The sequence below is a fragment of the Acinonyx jubatus genome, chromosome C1 (genome assembly GCF_027475565.1).
Source record: "Acinonyx jubatus isolate Ajub_Pintada_27869175 chromosome C1, VMU_Ajub_asm_v1.0, whole genome shotgun sequence".
In the NCBI taxonomy this organism is placed as follows: domain Eukaryota; kingdom Metazoa; phylum Chordata; class Mammalia; order Carnivora; family Felidae; genus Acinonyx; species Acinonyx jubatus.
The window spans coordinates 23,066,177-23,084,923 of record NC_069381.1 but is presented as its reverse complement, the minus strand read 5'-3'; the positions used below and the strand labels follow the sequence as shown (position 1 = coordinate 23,084,923).

General features: G+C 42.3%; 1 protein-coding gene and 1 non-coding gene across 25 annotated transcripts in view; both read left to right on the top strand.

Moving 5' to 3' along the window:
• PUM1 (pumilio RNA binding family member 1) overlaps positions 1–18,747 on the top strand; it is a 132,675-nt gene that overhangs the window by 99,630 nt on the left and 14,298 nt on the right. For 18 of the 24 annotated variants that reach the window (XM_053210396.1, XM_053210379.1, XM_027059857.2 and 15 more), the window contains 4 exons: positions 10,778–11,045; positions 12,608–12,737; positions 14,787–14,921; positions 18,535–18,672. In XM_053210396.1, coding sequence (XP_053066371.1) covers positions 10,778–11,045; positions 12,608–12,737; positions 14,787–14,921; positions 18,535–18,672 — 671 coding nt within the window. The remainder of the gene's footprint in view (positions 1–10,777; positions 11,046–12,607; positions 12,738–14,786; positions 14,922–18,534; positions 18,673–18,747) is intronic. The other 6 variants (XM_027059844.2, XM_027059858.2, XM_053210360.1 and 3 more) reach the window with 1 other exon arrangement.
• LOC113599675 (small nucleolar RNA SNORD103/SNORD85) lies at positions 15,799–15,883 on the top strand. Its single transcript, XR_003420589.1, has one exon. It is a non-coding gene; the product is annotated as a small nucleolar RNA SNORD103/SNORD85 (small nucleolar RNA).

The window sequence follows — 18,747 nt, the reverse complement described above, 5'->3', positions numbered from 1 at the left end:
TTTAAAGACTGAGGGTTAATGCAGATCATTAGGGGTAAATGAAAGTCCCAGTTTAGTATATAGATGGAAGGAGCTAACGCTTAGTGGTTATTATTGGCTGCTATTAATGGTTTTGGGTGCTGTACATATGACTCAGGCAGGGATTAGGTATTTTGCCCATGATACAAAGTGAGGAAACTGCCTTAAATATCTTGCCTAGGTCTTCGCATTCTCTGAAGAGATTTAGTGTCAAACCTCTTCGGCCCTGAAGCCTGCACTGTCAGTGTGCACGTCCTGGCCCGTGACATACCCAGGGTATCTTTTAAACCAGTGTTTTCATCACGTCCAGAAAGTCTCTCTTTTTAATTCCTCGAGTTAAACATTTGAACCATGTCAGCTAATAATCTGACATTTGTAGTAAAGAAACTAAATCTACAAACATTTTTACTTTACTAAAAAAAAAAATTGTTTTCAACGTTTGTTTATTTTTGAGAGAGAGTGAGGGAGTGGGGGAGGGGCAGGGAGAGAGGGAGACAGAGGATCCACAGCAGGCTCCGGGCTGACGGTGGAGAGCCTGATGTGGGGCTTGAACCCATGAACTGTGAGATTATGACCCGAGTCGAAGTTGGACGCTTCACCGATGGAGCCACCCAGATGCCCCAATTTTTTTTTTTTTTTTTTTTTTAAATTTAACAGTTTTTTTGGTTAAGAGACAGATGGTAAATATTGTAGGCTTGCAGGTCAGGTGGCCTCTGTAGTAAGTATTCAACTCTGTTGTGAGGTACAAAATTGGCCACAAACAAAATGTAAATGAATGTGTAGCTCTCACACAGTCAAACTTTATTTATAAAAATAGGTGGCAGGCCAGATTTGTCCTGTGGGCTTTAGCTACAGGTTGGCTCTGTCAGCCTCTGAACTAGGTGCTGTGGTTCTTGGTGTTTGAAAATGGGGCTGGAAACAATACTTGGGTGCATGGTGCCTTTCCTCTTTCCAGTATATCTGCAATTAAATCCTTCTTAATTATGTTCCCCCTGTGAGGTAGGCAATAACTGTTGGTGTGAGTCATTTCTCATTTTAAGGACTCCTACTGCCCACCTGGCTTTATTTTTAAACGTATCTTCCCTTTTGAAACAGTTTACCTCATTTAAGCAACTTAGTTGTATGTGTTCGCATTGGACTTCCATTGCTACGCGTGCTGTGTAAACCATACATGTCATTCCTGAGGAACTTTGTGTCTTGATCGGTAGAGCTTTGCCTCTGCTCCGTCTGTTTGCTTGACAGAAGGGTTGTCCTATGCTTTAGTCCTAACCTAGACAAAACAGAGGTGTGGGAATTGCTTTCTTTTCTTTTCTTTTCTTCTCTTTTCTCTTCTCTTCTCTTCTCTTCTCTTCTCTTTTCTTTTCTTTTCTCTTTTCTTTTCTCCTTTCCTTTCCCTTTCCCTTTCCCTTTCCCTTTCCCTTCCCCCTTCCCCTTCCCCCTCCCCTCCCCTTCCCTTTTCCCTTCCCTTTTCCCTTCCCTTTTCCCTTCCCTCTCCTCTCCTCTCCTCTCCTCTCCTCTCCTCTCCTCTCCTCTCCTCTCCTCTCCTCTCCCCTCCCCTCCCCTCCCCTCCCCTCCCCTCCCCTCCCCTCCCCTCCCCTCCCCTCCCCTCCCCTCCCCTCCCCTCCCCTCCCCTCCCCTCCTCTCCTTTCCTTTCCTGTTTATTTGTTCATTTTGAGAGAGAAAGAGTGCCCAAGTGGGGGAAGGGCAGAGAGAGAGAGAAAGAGAGAATATATCCCAAGCAGGCTCTGCATGGTCAGTGCAGAGCCTGATGTGGGGATCCAACTCCAGAACTGCAAGATCCTGACCTGAGCCAAAGTCAGACGTTCGCTTAACTGACTGAGCCACCCAGGTGCCCTAACAGTGTTAGGCACTGGGTTCTAACAGTGTCCATACAGAGGTCCTTAAAGACATTTTGGTGCCGGAAACTTGACATTTCTTTACCAAATACATGTTGGACCACACCTAGTAGAGTTTCTACTGACACTGCTGCCCTGCTGACACCGGCCATTAGTTCTTGGGTCACTAACCGCCGTGCTGTGCATTTGCATCCATTGTGTTAAATGCTCACGTAACTCTGTTACACACAGGGAAAATTAAACTCAGTACGGTCTGGTGACTTTCATAATAACACACAGCTAGCAAGTGTTTGAATGTGCATGCCAGCCTGTATATCTCTTGTTTTCCTACTGTGGGTCTTTTCTCCATGATATTTTCATACTTCTTCCCTGAAGCCACGTGTGTTAGGATACTATCAAAATGATCAATGACCTGCTTAGTTTACTTAGTTTTTTTTCCTCATTATTTATTCAATAATCATTTGTTAGTAAGACTAACTAACGTAAGACTCCTAAAAATTTTTTTTTAATGTTTATTTAGTTTTGAGAGAGAGAGAGCAAGTGGAGGAGGGGAAGAGAGAGGGGGAGACACAGGATCCAAAGGAGGCTTCAGGCTCTGTGGTGACAGCTCAGAGCCCTGATGCGAGGCTCGAACTCACAAGCTGTGAGATCATGACCTGAGCTGAAGTCAGCTGCTTAACCAACTGAGGCACCCAGGCTCCACCAAGACTCTTTTTTTTTTTTTAATGTTTATTTTTGAGAGAGCGAGCGCACGCACGCCTGAGAGCATGAGTGGAGGAGGGGCAGAGAGAGGGCAGGGACAGAGGAACCAAGGCAGGCTCCCACCTGACAGCAGCATAGCCCAACGTGGGGCTCGAACTCAAGCACCATGAGATCATGACCCGAGCTGAAGTTGGACTCTCAACCTATTGAGCCACCCAGGTTCCCCTACATGAGACTCTTAAATGCTTTTTTCCATTACCCATTGTTTAAAGACCAATATTCTTTTCTTAAGGACACAACTTTATTGAGTTATATTTTACATATCATAAAATTCACCCATTTCAGGTGTATAATTCATTGATTTTTAGTAACTTTCTGAATTGTGCAACCATCACCATAAATCGATTTTAGAACATTGTCATCCCCTCGGTAAGATTTCTCAAGACCAATTACAGTTAATCTGTTAGCATTCACACCCTTAGCCCCTGTCAACCACTGGTCTACTTTCTGTTTTTAAATTTGCCTTTTCTGAACATTTCGTATAAATGGAACTGTACACTATGTGATCTCTTTTGTTTGGCTTCTTCCCTTCTCACGGTGGGTCGTCCCTCCTACTCCTTCTCATGTTTTTGAGATTTAATCCATGATCTTGTGTGTGTCAGTCGTTTGTTTCATTTTACTGCCAAATTGTCTTCTTTTTTATGGATATGCCACATTTTGTCTAACCATTCACAGTTGAAGGATTTTGTTGATTACAGGTTTTGGCTTCTGGAGATTATTCTGCTGTGAATGTTTGCATGCAGGTCTTTCTTTGGTCACATGTTTTTATTTCTCTTCTAGTAGAATTGCTGAATTGTGCTTTAGTTTTATGTTAAACCTTTTGAGAAAGTGCCAGATTGTTTTCCAAGTTGGTACACATTTTACATTCCCATCAGCAGTGTATGAGGGCTCCAGTTTCTCTGTATCCTCACCAATGTTGTGCTTTTCTTATTTAAAAAGCTCTTCTGGTGGACTTGAAACAGTATGCCATTGTGGTTTTAATTTCCGTTTCCTTTATGACCAGTCATGTTGAGTGTCATTTCATGTGTTTATTAACTATGCGTATATCTTTGGTGTAATGTCTGCTCATATTTTTAAAAATTTGGATTGTTTGTCTTCTTATTGAGTTGTAGGAATTCCTGGAATTCCTGTAGAAATTCCTTTTTATATTCCTGGATAGAAGTCCTTCATTAGATACCTGCCTTGCATGTAGTTTCCTCTGGTTTCTTGCTTGTCTTTTCATTAAAAAAAAAATTGTTTCTTTAATGTTTATTTATTTTTGAGAGAGAAGAGAGAGACAGGGTGCGAGCAGGGGAGGGGAATAGAGAGAGGGAGACACAGAATCCGAAGCAGGCCCCAGGCTCCTAGCTGTCAGCACAGAGCCCGATGCAGGGCTTGAACTCAGGAACCGTGAGATCATGACCTGAGCCGAAGTCGGAGGCTTAAATGACTGAGCCAATCAGGTCCCCTTGTCTTTTCATTTTTTAGATAGTCTCTTTTGAAGTGCAGTATTTAATTTCGATGAGGTCCAGTTTTTCATGCTTTCTGGTTCAGAAGAAATCTTTGCCCAACTCAGGGTCTTAAAGATTTTCTCCTTTTTTGTTCTAAAAATGTTATTGTTTTAGCTCTTACAGTTAAGTCTGTCATCCATTTTGAGTTAATTTTGTGATATTGCCCGAGGTGGAAGTTCATCTTTTTGCGTGCACCAGTTTCCCCAGTAAAGTTTTGAAGTTTTTAGTGAACAGGTCTTACGTGTCTTTTGTTAAATTTGTTTCTACAGATTCTATTTTTCTTACGGTATTGTGAATGGAATTGTATTCTAGGTTTGGTTTTGGATTGTTTGCCGCTTGTTTATAGAAATGCAGTTGATTTTTGTATATTGATCTTGTATTCTGCGCACTTGCCATATTTGTTAATTAGCCGTAATAGATTTGGATGGATTCCTTACAATACTCTATATATAGGGTCATGTCACTTGTGAATAAAGAGTTTCCCAATAAACAGACAAACAAACAAGAGTTTTCCAGTCTGGATGCCTTTTATTTCCTTTCCTTGTGTGATCGTCTAGAACCTCCAGCGCTGTGTTAGATACAGTAGATGAGAGCACACATCCTTGCCTTGTTCCTGATCGTGAGGATGAAGTGTTACTCTTTTCCTCTGAAGTGTGATCATTGTATGTTTTCCATAGATGCCCCTTATCAGGTTAACTTCTGTTCTGAGTTTAAGAGTTCTGCTATGAATGGGTTTTGGGTTTTGTTAAATGCTTTTCCTATGTTTATTGATGATTATGTGGTTTTTATCTTTTATTCTGTGAATACTGTATGCCACATTAATAATTTTTGGATGTTAATCCACGCTGGCATTGCAGGGATAAACTCCACTTGCTCATGTTGGAGTTGGTTAATATTTTTGTTGAGGAGTTTTGCATCTATATTCACGAAGGATATCTGTCATTTTCCTTTCTTTGTTTGACTTGTTATCATGGTGGTATTGACCTTATAACATAGGTTAGAAAATGTACCACCCCCCTCTGTTTTCTGGAAGAATTTGTGGAGTACTGATATTATTTCTTTAAACTTTTGATAAAAGTCAACACTGAAACCATCCTGGCCTGGGTGTTTACTTGTACTTGTGGGAAGGAGCTCTATTACTAGCTTACTAGCTCAGTTTCTATTTAGGTCTTACAGGGTCAGACTTTCCATTTCTTCTTGAGTCAATTTTGGTAATTTGTGACTTTCTAGGAATTTGTTCCACTTGAGTTGTCAAATTTGTTGGCATAGGGTGGAAATGTCTTAAGTAAAATCTCCCACCCGTTTCTCTCTGTCTCTCCCTCCCATCTCTCCCATCCATAAATGTGCATAGGTGTATATGTGTGTTTAGTAATGCAAATAAGTTTTTTATGACCCCGAGCAAGTCAGATGTTGAAAATATTTAGTTTGTCTTAGCATGTGTTATATTTCTCAATTTTAAAATACTGCTTTTGTAATTATTAATATTGCTTTTGATAATATTATTAACAGTTAGACTTACAGTCCTCATTTGTGGCTTCCGTGTGGGTAAGATGAAGCCTTTAGGCTCTCGCTGGTACCTAAAGCATTCATCTCTAATAAATTTCATCTCTACCTCAGCGAGAAAAAGTAAGGCATGTGGAGATGAGTGCCGCAAAGGTCTGATTCTTACCTAAATAGTTTCATGTCCTGCCTACCCGTAGACCTCTCCATTCTACACCCGTCTCTGCATTTCCTAAGCTGCTTCTTCATGCTTACGGTTTTCTCCATAATCCCAGATTGTGCCACTTTTAAACTCTAGGCATCGAGAAGTAGCAGATGTAATTTATTATAATGTACACGGTTGACAACTCCCAGCCTTTTCAGGTGCCCTGGAAGAGGAGTACTGTGCTTGTTGATTCCCACAGTGTTGAGATGCAGCAAAAGTGAGCTCAAAAGTTCATGATCTATCTGTCCAGGGCAAAAAAATACAAGCGTTTAGTATTATGTCATGATAGAATTCCTATCTTCTTAAAATGAATTCTTGCTATTCTTTAAATTCAGGGTCGTAGGTACTTAGTCCTTTACGAAAAGCAAAGTTCAAACACAAGATGGTTTTCTCTGTCCCTGCCTGAACTGCAAGAGATGTTTCTAATTTATTGTTCAGTCACTCGTACTAATTTCAGATTGTTTACTAGTCATGGGTGTGCCTTTTCATGCTTCTCCATTCTAAAAGGTAATGGAGTGTTTTGTGATTGCTCACTTAGTTCTTTGAAAGTGACTTGTTTTCTGTAAAATTAACCATGTGAAAATTAACTTATTTTGGACTCAGTCATATGCACTGAAGATAATTCATTTTAGGCTTATTTTAATTTAGGGCTAGCTGGCTGTGGTGTTAGTATTAGGGAGTGGTTTGGTTGGGGAGAACTTATAAACATTTTGGTGAGTGGTGTTGCCTTGCCTGTATTAAACCCAGAGCTAGATGTTGGGGGCCTTGGGAATTTTTCTTTAAACGTGAAGAAGGCGGGGTTTTACCCAGTAGAATTAGATCACAGTAGATTAGATCACAGTATTAGATGTGTGAGTACAAAAAGCAAATGAAAGAGGACATTCCAGATAGCAAGAGGGTGGAAAACTAGATGGCTGCTGGCAGAAAACCTTTTCATATACTTGTAGAAAACAACTGAAGTACGTACTAATTTAGTTTAGCGCAATCTAGTTTTTCCATCCCTTTACTTTTTATCTGTATGCGTCTTCATTTTTAAAGTCGATTTCTTGTAGACGACATCTAGTTGGGTCATGCTTTTTTGACCTACTCTGACAATCTTAATTGCTGCAATTAGACCTTTGACATTCAAAGGGATTATTGATACAGTTGGATCAGTATCTCCGATATTTGTTTCTGTGTTCTATTTGTTGCCTTTGTTCTTTGTTCCTGTGTTGTCTTCCACTCTTTTTCTGTCATTTATAACTGATGCAGGCTCACTTTCAAATAAGGTTATACCACTTGACATGTACTGTGAGTACCTTACAATAATACAATCCCAGTTCCTTTCTTCTGTCCCTTGTTTCAGTGCTGTTACTCATTTCACTTACATATGAGCATACCCAGCATTTCCCATATCTAAGCATAAGCGTTCACTGAATGCATTGTCGCTATTATTATTTTGAACAGGCTGTTATCAACTAAGAATAGAAATGAAAGTTTTTGTTACCTTCACCTATTCCTTTTTTGATGCTCTTCCTTTCTTTATATAGATCAGTTTCTGACCTATATTATTTTTTACTTCTCTCCAAAGAACTTATTTTTACTCTTCTCCAAAGAACCTTTTTTTTTTTTTTTTAAAGATTTCTTGCAAGGTAGATTTACTGGCAGCCAATTCCCTCAGTGTTTGTTTGCCCGAGAAAGTCTATTTCTCCTTTGCTCTTGTGAAGCACAATTTTGCAGGATATGGAGTTCTAGATTTGTGGCTTTTCTTCTCTCAGAACTTTACATATTTTACTCCACTCTGTTCTTGCCTGTGTGCTTTTTGAGGCGGAGTGAGATGTAATTATCTCTGTTCCTTTTTAGGTAAGGTGTTTCCCCCCACTCTGGCTTCTTTCAGTGTTTCCCCCCCTTTATCTTTGATTTTCTATAACTTGAAGATGATGTGTGGAGGTGTAGTTTTGGGGGCATTTATCCTGTTTAGTGTTTGCCAAGTTCCTGGATCCGTGGCTTGGTGTCTGACGTTAATTTGGAGAAATTCTTGGTGGTTGTTGTTCCTGATATTTTTTCTGTTTCTTTTTCTTCTCCTTCTGATCTTCCCATTATGTGTATGTTACACCTTTCGTAATTGTCCTCAGATAATTTGATTCTGGTTTTCTGAGTCTTTATTCTCTTTACTTTGAGGTTTTTGGGGATTCTGTTGATACTTCCTCTAGCCCAGAGATTCTTCCCTCATCTGTGCCTCGTCTACTAACAAGCCCATCAAAGAATTCTTCATTTTGGTCACAGCGTTTTTTATTGCTAACATCTCTTTTTGGTTCTTAGGATTTCCATCTCTGCTTGCGTTGCCCATCTGTTCGTGGATGCTGCCTACTTTATCTGTTAGAGCCCATGGCAGATTCATTGTGGTTGTTTTAAATTCCCATTCTGGGGAAAAAAAAATTCCCAGTCTGGTAACTTTAGTATCCCTGCCTTGTATGTCTCTGATGCCTACTCTTTCTCTTTACATTGTGTTGTTTGACTTTTTGTATGTCTTGTAATTTTTTCTTGAGAGCTGGGTATGATGTGCTAGGTAAACAGGACTGCTATAAATAGGCTTTTGGTAATGTTGTGAGCTGTTGGGGGGAGGGGAGTGTTCTGTAGTCCTGTGGTTGGGGCTCTTTTAGTGATCTCCAACTTCACAAGGGCTTCTCAGTTTTTTTCTCCCCTTTTTGGTAGGACAGGATGGTTTGAATAAGCTGGAGTTGTATATTTCTCTTTCCTAGGTCAGTCGTTCTCTGATAACCCAGCATATTTAATGCTCTGGTTAACCAGTTTCCCCAGAGGTCAGGCCTGCTTAAGAACAGAGTGCTCTGGCCTATTTCAAAATTGTTTCTTTTCCCTTTACTTAATTAAGCCTGAGAACATTTTCCCCTCATATTTACTGTGGAACCTGGTTGGCCTCTCAGAGATTGAAGATCTGTGGGGTTCCCCTCTGACTGGGTCCTCTTCCAGTTTTAACTCTGGAGGCTATCCACTCTGCGTTAATTGCAATTTGCCAGTTACCGTTCAGGTTTCCTTATACTTGTCATCCATATCTGGATGGCTTTTTTAGGAGATTGGTTCTGTTTCTCTGTTGACTTACTATTTTCCCCTAAGTACCTTTGTTAGTGACCAGGTTCCTAAAATATCTTTAAATTATTTTCAGAATTCTGTGTATGCCATTCTTTCTTCTGAAGCATGTTCCTTGCTGTTCCCACACTCTGTAGGACTGCCACTGACTTAACTTGATTTTCACCTCTTTGCCCATTTCTCCCCAGTCTCAGGACAGGGAAGAAAGAATTGTTTCCAAAATGGAATAAAGAACAGCCATGTGTGGCTCCTTACCCTTCTCTATTCTTATAAACCTTCTCTCTTTTCTTTCCTTAAAGAGTCCCTTAGAACAAGAAAACTTGATATAACTGAGTCTGAAAATGAGTGTCACATGGCTGCAAGGGCACTTATTCTAGAGTCGAGTTCTGTAACATTCTAGCCATGATCATCTTGGGTTTTGTATCTTTGGGTGAGCATTTCACCTTAGTCATCTGGTACATACATGGTAGTTTAAAACTCCTTGTCGAAAATAACAGTGAGAATTCAGTGGAAAGTGTGTATGAAACACTTCTAGCGTAGTGCCTAGCATCGGACCGATGCTCAGTAAATGTTTCACAGATTGTAACATCAAGCCTTTTCCTTTTGGTCCTGTTACTTTCTGTGGGATCCAGGCCTTTGAAGCCGAGCCCTGGAATTCTGTGGGGAAATCCAAGCTGGTTATCTTTTTGTAGCTGCCATTAAACTCCAGAGCAGACGTTCCTCAACATCTCGTGAAGATGTTAATGGACAGTTCATGCTGCGTGACTTTTCTCACGGATCCTGAGTTGTTTTTCCTCTGTGTTCTTTGTGACTTTTATGGTGTTTCTTACCTACTTTGCCTTTTGGTTTGAAAGGAGTGAGGTAAAATGACACACAAAAAGGGCTTTTTTTTTTTTTAACCCATCTTTTTTTATAGTGTAGTCTAAAGTTAAGAAACAACCAGTAAGAATATTGAAAAAAAATACTCATATTTATTTATTTATTTATTTATTTATTTATTTATTTATTTTCTATTATTTTACTCATAATAATTTATTAGTCTGCTTTACATTTTGATAAGCCTTTGGTCTTTATTTTATCTCTAGGGCTTCACAGTTATTATTCCCGTGTTGCCAGTTCAAACCACAGTATCAGCGGCAGGAGAGTTGTCGCTGTCGCAGTCATTTCAGCCTGTGCCCCACTGGAAGGTGCTAAGAGCTGCCCGTTCCGGATGCAGAACTTGAAAACCTTCCATTGCGAAGCATATGTCCTTTTTTCCGACTCCTTGTGTCTCCTCCTTGGCCTGGGGCGCCTTAGTGATTTTCAGATTTCTGTTTACTGGCAAAACCATTCTTTGAAAGCTTTTCGGGAGGCTCCTTATATACAACAGACCAGCCTGGGTACTCTGGTTTGTTTTCTTTTTTCCTTTTCCTTTTCCTTTTTAGAGGAAGGGTTTCCGGTGGGAGTGGGATCATTCCACTGATGGCAGGAGTCTCCCCAGAGCTCAGAGCAGAAAACCACTGAGGTCTCTGTGCGTTGTGTTTTCGGATTTCTGGTGCTCAGGTGCTGGTTCACAGGGCAGGCACTTCCCCGGTCGTTTTACTTACGAGGGGCTGCACTGTCTTATCGTTAGCAGTGCCCTGTCGGTGGACAAAAGCGTCCCCCTCTCAGTCTTTGTACTGAGTAGAAATTTCTTTCTACTTTGGTGAGTTGGCCTTATAAAAACTGTGGCATGAATGGAATTGAATCTTAACATGAAAGCAACAGAATTGAAGCAAAATCAGAAATGATGCAGGCTTTCATGTGTGGGATGCTTTTTCCTCTCATAAACAAAATTCCTTAAGAGCGAGTCTTGAGTTCTCCTGTTCTGTAACCAACAGGAGGACTCACAAATGGCAGTGGAAGATACATCTCTGCTGCTCCAGGCGCTGAAGCCAAGTACCGCAGCGCGAGCAGTGCCTCCAGTCTCTTCAGCCCCAGCAGCACCCTGTTTTCTTCCTCCCGGTTGCGATATGGAATGTCTGATGTCATGCCCTCTGGCAGGAGCAGGCTTCTGGAAGATTTTCGAAATAACCGGTACCCCAATTTACAACTGCGGGAGATTGCTGGGCATATAATGGAGTTTTCCCAAGACCAGCATGGGTCCAGGTGAGGACTTGGCTTTGGCACTTAAGGTAACTGAAATCTTAATGCCTTAAATTCCGTGCCTCAGATAAGGTAGACACTAGTAAATTGCCATAAAGCAATCGAGAGTTTGCCTTTTTGCATGCTTCCCATTATGTATTTCAGAGGGAGGTAGATGTGAGAATCACTAGATATCCGGGTGATTGAAAAGAGCCGTTTAGTAATCTGGATCACATGCTGAAAACAAACCTTTTTACCTTATTGTGGTGTTCCGAATTCATGGGAACCTCACAGATGATCTGTAATTTAAGGAACAGAAACACTAACACAAAGATATATGCATGCTTTTGCTACTGTTTGTTTTTTTAAGTTTATATATTTTGAGAGGAAGTGCATGGGGGAGGGGCAGAGCGAGAGGGAGAGAAAGAATCCTAAGCAGGCTCTGAGCTGTGAGGGTGGAGCCCGATGCAGGGCTTGAACTCATGAACCATGAGATCGTGACCTGAATTGAAATCAAGAGCTGGACACTTGGCGTCCCCACACTTTTGCAATTTTAATCACTATTAAGAGTCTAGTTCTTAAAGAGACATTATTCACATAGAAGTTTGGATTTCTCCTGCTCAGGAGTAAGATAGCTCCACCATTTTTCTTTGTTGTTCCGCTCTGTAGACGTGAGAGTCTGCATAGAGGTGAGAGGGAAGAAGGAAGCTGCCGTGTAAAACACAGAGTTTGCTTCTCCCTGTTTGGCTGTTCCAGTGGGCTTCACAGAAAGGGACCACCCTGGTCCTGGGGAAAAAGCCTAATTATGGTGACATCATCCGTCCTTCCTTCCCGTTTGTCTCCATGTCTCTTTCTTGCTCTCTGTGCCCACTGAAACAGCTTCTAAAGAATCCACCTCCTCTTTGAGTTCTGCCGTCTTGCGACTGGGCGATTTCTTGTATTTGGATCCTATAGACCAGGTTGAGAGACAACATGGTTTTTCTTACATAGTCACCTGAACCTGAAAAATGAAAACTGAGTAGTTACTACTTCAGAAGACATTTGCAGGCATAAATAACAACTCTTCCGCGTCATGACTGACTACTGCTTTGTATTATTAGCATGAGTTTAAAGAAGACAGTAAGGGCTGTAAGCTCTCAGTTTATTGATGTGGGACTCGTTTCTAAAGGAAAAAGTCAGGTAGGGTTCTCCCTGTGTTCTGTCCACCTTCAACCCCCTCTCTTTTCCTGACCCCCTCCTTGTTTCAGTTTATTTTGAGAGGGAGAGAGCGAGGGGCAGAGGAAGGGGGGTGGGGAGAGAGAGAATCCCAAGCAGGCTCCCCCCACTGTCAGCAAGGAGCACGATGTTGGGCCTCGAACCCAAGAACCGTGAGATCATGACCTGAGCCGAAATCAAGAGTCGGACACTTAACCAACTGAGCCACCCAGGCGCCCTTCAAGTAATTCATTTAAATGACACTTGTGTGTGTGTGCCCATGTATGCACACACACACAGTTTCAGAACCGATACATTATATAAATTGAGCTAATCCTTATTTCCCCAAGTCTTCCTGAGATGCTAGGATTGCCATTTCTTTTGTACTTCAGATTCATTCAGCTAAAACTAGAGCGAGCCACACCAGCTGAACGCCAGCTTGTCTTCAATGAAATCCTCCAGGCCGCTTACCAGCTAATGGTGGATGTGTTCGGAAATTACGTCATTCAGAAGTTCTTTGAAGTAAGCCTTTGTTCCTTCTATCCTTTGACGTTAGAGAATCTCCAGAGCATTTTGATTTTCATTAGCTCTTTTAGAATGGCAATCCCATTCCAGTCCTCAGAATGAAGCGTGTGTGATCTTTTTGAAGAGCTTTTAAATGTTTCTCCATTTAAACGATACGGCAGCAGTATATCATTTAAATACCCAAACAGACGTGCCAGTCTTTTAAAAATGTGTTTGGAGGACTGCTGTCCCCATCTAGAAACTAGCACGTTACTTCTGATTGTTACAATCATTTCGCTAAACGTGTCATTTTTAGAGGAAATAATCTTTGTAAGATATTTTAGTAGGATCATGATAAAGTGTTCTAAAAGATGAAAAAAATTAGTTTATTTAATTTTGAAAGACAGAGAACAAGAACATGAGCAGGGGAGGGGCAGAGAGAGAGGGAGAGAGAGAATCCCAAGCAGGCTCCACGTTGTTGGCACGGAACCCGATGTGGGGCTCGAACCCACGAGTCGTGAGATCCATGACCTGAGCCGAAATCAGGAGTTGGACACTTAACTGACTGAGCCATTCACGTGCTCCAAAAATGAATTTTTGTTTTTAGAATTCCTAGAGAGTTATCTTTGAATGTCGACTGTAGTGTTTTTTTATTTTAAACTATAGTTCTAAAGATTATTAAACGGTTCTTTTTAGCTGATCCTTCAGCTTTGGTTTCTTATTTACTTCTATTGTTGTGAATAACATCCACTCTTGTTACCATTGTTTTTGGAAAGGATTAATAGAGTTTTGGATTAAAGTCTGTTTCTACCACTAAACTGGTGTCAGAAAGGCAGGTACACTGATATCAACAATTCCAAGTCCTAAATCCAGAAGGGAATGAAACATTGAGAAGAGTCTGGTACAGAGAAAAATGCCGGAAGTGGACATTACCTTCCCCAATCAAAAGAAATTTGTAAATTTTATGCATCTTGTTTTATGCAGTTTGTATGAAGATTAAAAAAAAAATGGCTCATAGCCTTTGTCTTCCCAACTTTTCTCATAAAGACTTAAGTTTTTTTGTTAGTGATTCGTTAGCAATACACTAAGGAATCAACTTAAAATGACTTACATTATTGATTTTAGAATAGCTTTCACTCTGTGACCCTTTTGTCACAGATCTAAAAATGTAGAGCTCTCCACCTCTAGAGGTTAATATGCAGGTAGAGGTGGCTGAATGAACAGTGGATTATAGCTGTATGACTTGGGACGAGCCAGAGAACGTCCTGGCTCAGACAACGTCCCTGGTCTGTAGTTCCCTTGTGTGGGGAATGAGTGGGTTTGGGAAGCTGATTATATATAAAGTCTCCTTCACTCACATGATTATGCCGTTCAGATGAAAATAAAAGGCCAGCAATGGGAGATCATTCTAGGAAGAGTTTTGGCACTTGTGCAGCCTGACCTCTTGCTTCAACTAATGTGCCCCCAGACTCCGTTGCCTTGTGTAAATAGAACATTTCAATTCTTAGAGTGATGTAGAACCCTACTTCAAAACAGACGATGTCCCTATGTTAAGTTTCCAGTAGATGAAAGAGGAACTTTCTAATCCACGGGCCTTGGACACCTGAGTGCCATAGCTTTGCTCCAAGAAGTGCTTGAGTCTTTCCCATACACTGTCGAAAGTTCCAATAAACAATGTTTCCCACGTGTATTACTATTTTTAGAGTAAATAGGTAGGTATAGGTGCTCTTATAATTAATAGGAGTATAAATTCACTTAACAGTGGATTAATGGCAGCTTTGAGGAATTCCATATTTGTTTAGCGGGTATTAGTAGTGAAACTGCTGTTGTTGGATATGTGAGAAGCTTTTCAACATTAAAGAGGGTTCCTTGCAGTCAGAGGCTGAGAACTCTTGCCTTGAAGAAACAAAGATTTTTTTTTTGAACAAAAAGGTTTAGTTCATTAATCCTAGTGACAGAGCTAAAAGAGGTTATGCCAGTGGTTGATACAGAATAATGGATGCTTTGCCTTCTCTGGTTTCTTTCCTTCTACCTAAGTAATGGTGTTCACCCACACATTATGTCTAGTTTGGCAGCCTTGAACAGAAGCTGGCGTTGGCAGAACGCATTCGAGGCCACGTCCTGTCATTGGCACTGCAGATGTATGGCTGCCGTGTTATCCAGAAAGCTCTTGAATTTATTCCCTCAGACCAGCAGGTAATTGTAAGTTTCCCCTTTAACTTTTCTCTTGGTGTTCGATGTTTCTCCGTGGCACGTGTGGTAGTGAATCCTGTACATTTGTCAGTCTTTAGTTTTCTTTTACGGTTTCCTTTGGTGCTTGTGGCTGCCTTTCTGTGCATGGCAAGCATGAGCTGTGTGATTAATTTTGTAAATGTATAGTAGATCAAGTGTGTTTTGTTAATAAGGCTGTTGGTTTCAAACACTCTTTTCATCAACCAGGCTTCAGTAGGTGTAATTTTACAAGAGACAGTTTTGTTTGATAAGAATTAAAGCCAGTAAAATACTAGTAAGTTGTTGTTGTGTTCAACTTGAACTAACCACTCCGGCCAGTCAAACTTGGATTATCCAGCCCACCTTCCATTTTCCTTCACTTCTTCTTCATTCATCCCACCACCTTTTACTGAGCGAGTGCCTGGCCTGGCACACTGACCTGGTGCCCGCTCTGTGCCAGGCGCCAGCGCGGGGAGGACGAAGACTGGTCCCTGCCCACAGAGCGCAGCGTGGGGAAGAGCCGTGGAAAGCTGGGCTTCCAGCTGGGGGAGGGGGGCGGGGGGGCATGCGAGAGCACGTGCCCGAGGCTTGGCGGGAGGGCAAGTCCAGGCTAGGGAGGAGCGAGGAGAAAAGGGACGGAAATCTGAAATGTCAAGGTGCTGTGTGGGGGGGAGCGACGCCGAAAGCCCCAGAAGCAGCCCGTGCGTGGCTGGAGGAACAGTCGCAGGGCAGGCCCAGCCAGCAGGCGAGCCGCAGCTGTGTTTGTGCTGGGCGGTGCCGCGAGCCCCGGGGTGCGTCTGATGCGAACCCTCAGCCTTTGGGCTCTGAGCTCCCTCTGCCCTATCTGAGGGGAAGGTGTTGGCCTCGGTCTGGCAGTGATGAGCCACTTGCCCTCGCTGAGAACAAAGTTCGGTAATGAGAATCTTTGTTAAGGACTCAAGTTCTGAGCCAGGCGAGGCGCCCACCGCCTCCAGTTCGCGACAGGACGCAACGCGACGGGGCATCGCGGTGGTGTTGGCGATGGCGGTCGAAGGCTGGGGGCGTCCGGAGTCCTTCAAGTTGGGAGGCTCAGGGAGAGGTGTGTTGAGACGCTGGCGAAGGCAGAGGGGATGTTGGGGACACACGGGCAGGGTTGGGGTTCGCTCAGCACTCCGTCCGGAGACGTAGCGGTGGTAAAGTGGTGTGTATGTCGGGAATTAGAAGCAGGGGCTCAGCTACTACTTTTTTTCTTCTAATGATCAGAATCATTATCAGTTTCAGTTTTCCCTGGGATTTTCATGGATGAAAACTTCATGAGTGAATCTTTCTTCTTAAATTTTCTCGTTTCTTTGGAACATGGAAGTTTCTTACTCTTTGACTATAATTCTCACTAGCTCAGAGAAAGGAGGAGTATTATAGTTTCCCAGGAATGTCCCCCATCTTTGCCCTCTCTCAGGATTGTGATAAACTGTTGATATCTATCTATCTATCTATCTATCTATCTATCTATCTATTTAATTTTTTGAGAGAGAGCATGAGTGGGTTGGGGAGAGGGACAGGGAGAGAGAAAAAGACTCTTAAGCAGATTTCACGCTCCGCACAGAGCCCCAACACGGGGCTCCATCTCACGACCATAAGATCATGACAGCGGAAATCAAGAGTCGGATGCTCAACCAACTGAGCCACCCAAGTGCCCCTAAATTGTTGATTTTGTCTCCATCTTTTCAGAGTTTACTGTTTGTTTTTTTTTCTGATTGGATGGCTACACTGTAGTTGCTTTTCACTCTCCCCTTGAGTTGTTCTTTCTACTCTATATTTCTGTGTTGTTTTTTTTTTTCTGGTCTGGTTTCTTTGTGTACCTTGTTGTGGACCTGGTAGGACTCTTCCTGGTATGGATAGTTTACTGTTATTTGGATGCAAGTTTATTATTTTACATGAGATTAACTTCTCTCCAGTGGAGTTTTTATGGGCTCCAGAAAATATACAAGGAAGCCATCTCCCCTTTATTTTGATTAAAAGTGTTCCTTGTCTTTGTATATAGCTATCATTCTCCATTTACCATTCCCATAATTACATTTCCAGAAGAAATTTGTTTTCCCTGACATTTGATTAATTGCTTTAGGAAACTTTCCTCAGTCTATTGCCTTTGGCTGGTTTGGTCCCTGGCATTGCAATCTTGGATTTCTCCCTCCCCCCCCCCCCCCCCCCCCCAGTATAAATGGGATAACTCTTAGCTGCTTTGACATATTGAGCAACTCAGAGATTTGAGACCTTGTATTCACAAACATCACCATTTTGACTGGTTTGTAGTTCCCACTATAAATACATGTTCAGCACAGGGGAGCGAGTAGACAGAGATTGGATCGAGCAAGGAGATTGGGCAGCACATACTAGGGCCCAGCCATGGTGCAGGTATTCAGCATCAAGAAGGGGATCCAGTGAAAATCTCAACACCTTTTTCTTGTCGCTTCCACTCATTCCCTACACATGTGCACGCATGCTTGCTCCCACGCTTACAACTCCGGTGTCTTGTCTTCTCCTGTACTTCTGGAGTTTCTCGTACACACACACACACACACACACACACACACACACACACACGTCACGCACTCACATAACTCAATGTCTGGTCTTCTGTATTCTCTGAGAGTGCTCTCCCTGCTGTCCTTCAGTCCTTGGCCCTGTGGAAAGATCATGTTGGGAGTTACAGACCTGTAACCAGAATTCTGGTACTTAACCCTCTCAGAGTCCCCTCCTTCTTAGGTGTGGGCAGAGGGTGTGTGCAGTATCATATGTAACTGACACAGGTAATTACTGACCCACATTGTTTTACCACATAGGCGCCAGATTGCTTGGGTTTGAATCTTGGCAGTGTAGGTCTGTGATTTTAACAAGTCAAATAATTTGTGCTCTGGTTTCCTCATCTGTAATAGTGTCCAGTACACAGGATTATTAGGAGGATTCATTGGGTCAAAGAGTGTTAAGCACTTAAGAGATATGTCTAGCATACTGTAAGCTATAGATTGATTCTTCTTCTTATTATTAATTTTTTAAATGTTTATTTGTTTTTGAGGGAGAGCGGGGAAAGGGACAGAGAGCGAGGGAGACACAGAATCCAAAGCAGGCTCTGGGCTCTGAGCTGTCAGCACAGAGCCTGATGCAGGATTTGAACCCAGGAACCACGAGGTCATGACCTGAGCTGGAGTCATACGCTTAACGGACCGAGCCACCCAGGGCCCCTGCTCTTCTCATTATTAATAATATGTACCTTACAGGGTTGTCATGTTAAGAATGTGATAAATTAGATGTGAAGTTCTCGACGACTGTGTGCTTTGTACACGTTCTTTTCTAGAGATGTCTACGTTTTTATAAAGTCTCTGAGGCCTTTTGCAAGTTAGAGAACTTTTTTGAAGACAGGCTCCTATTACAGGAAGTTTGCTAACATGCAAAAACTGCGGCCTTCACTTGGTGCCGGTGTGCTGTCACAGTGCCACAGCTGTGCTGTCCCGCTGCTTCGTCACAGACTCTGCCTGGTGCTTTGTGTTTCGCAGGGAGACTGTTGATTGTCCAGGAGTTTGCTTGCTGTGATTCTGGTGGTGCTTTCTTTCCTTGTCTCCTCTAATAGAACGAGATGGTTCGGGAGCTAGACGGCCACGTCCTGAAGTGTGTGAAAGACCAGAATGGTAATCACGTGGTTCAGAAATGCATTGAATGCGTGCAGCCCCAGTCTTTGCAGTTCATCATCGATGCGTTTAAGGGGCAGGTAAGTGACTTACGAAAGAAATGAAGGAAACAAGTTGATGGGTGTTTCCATTGTGAGCAGAGAACAGGGTAGCAT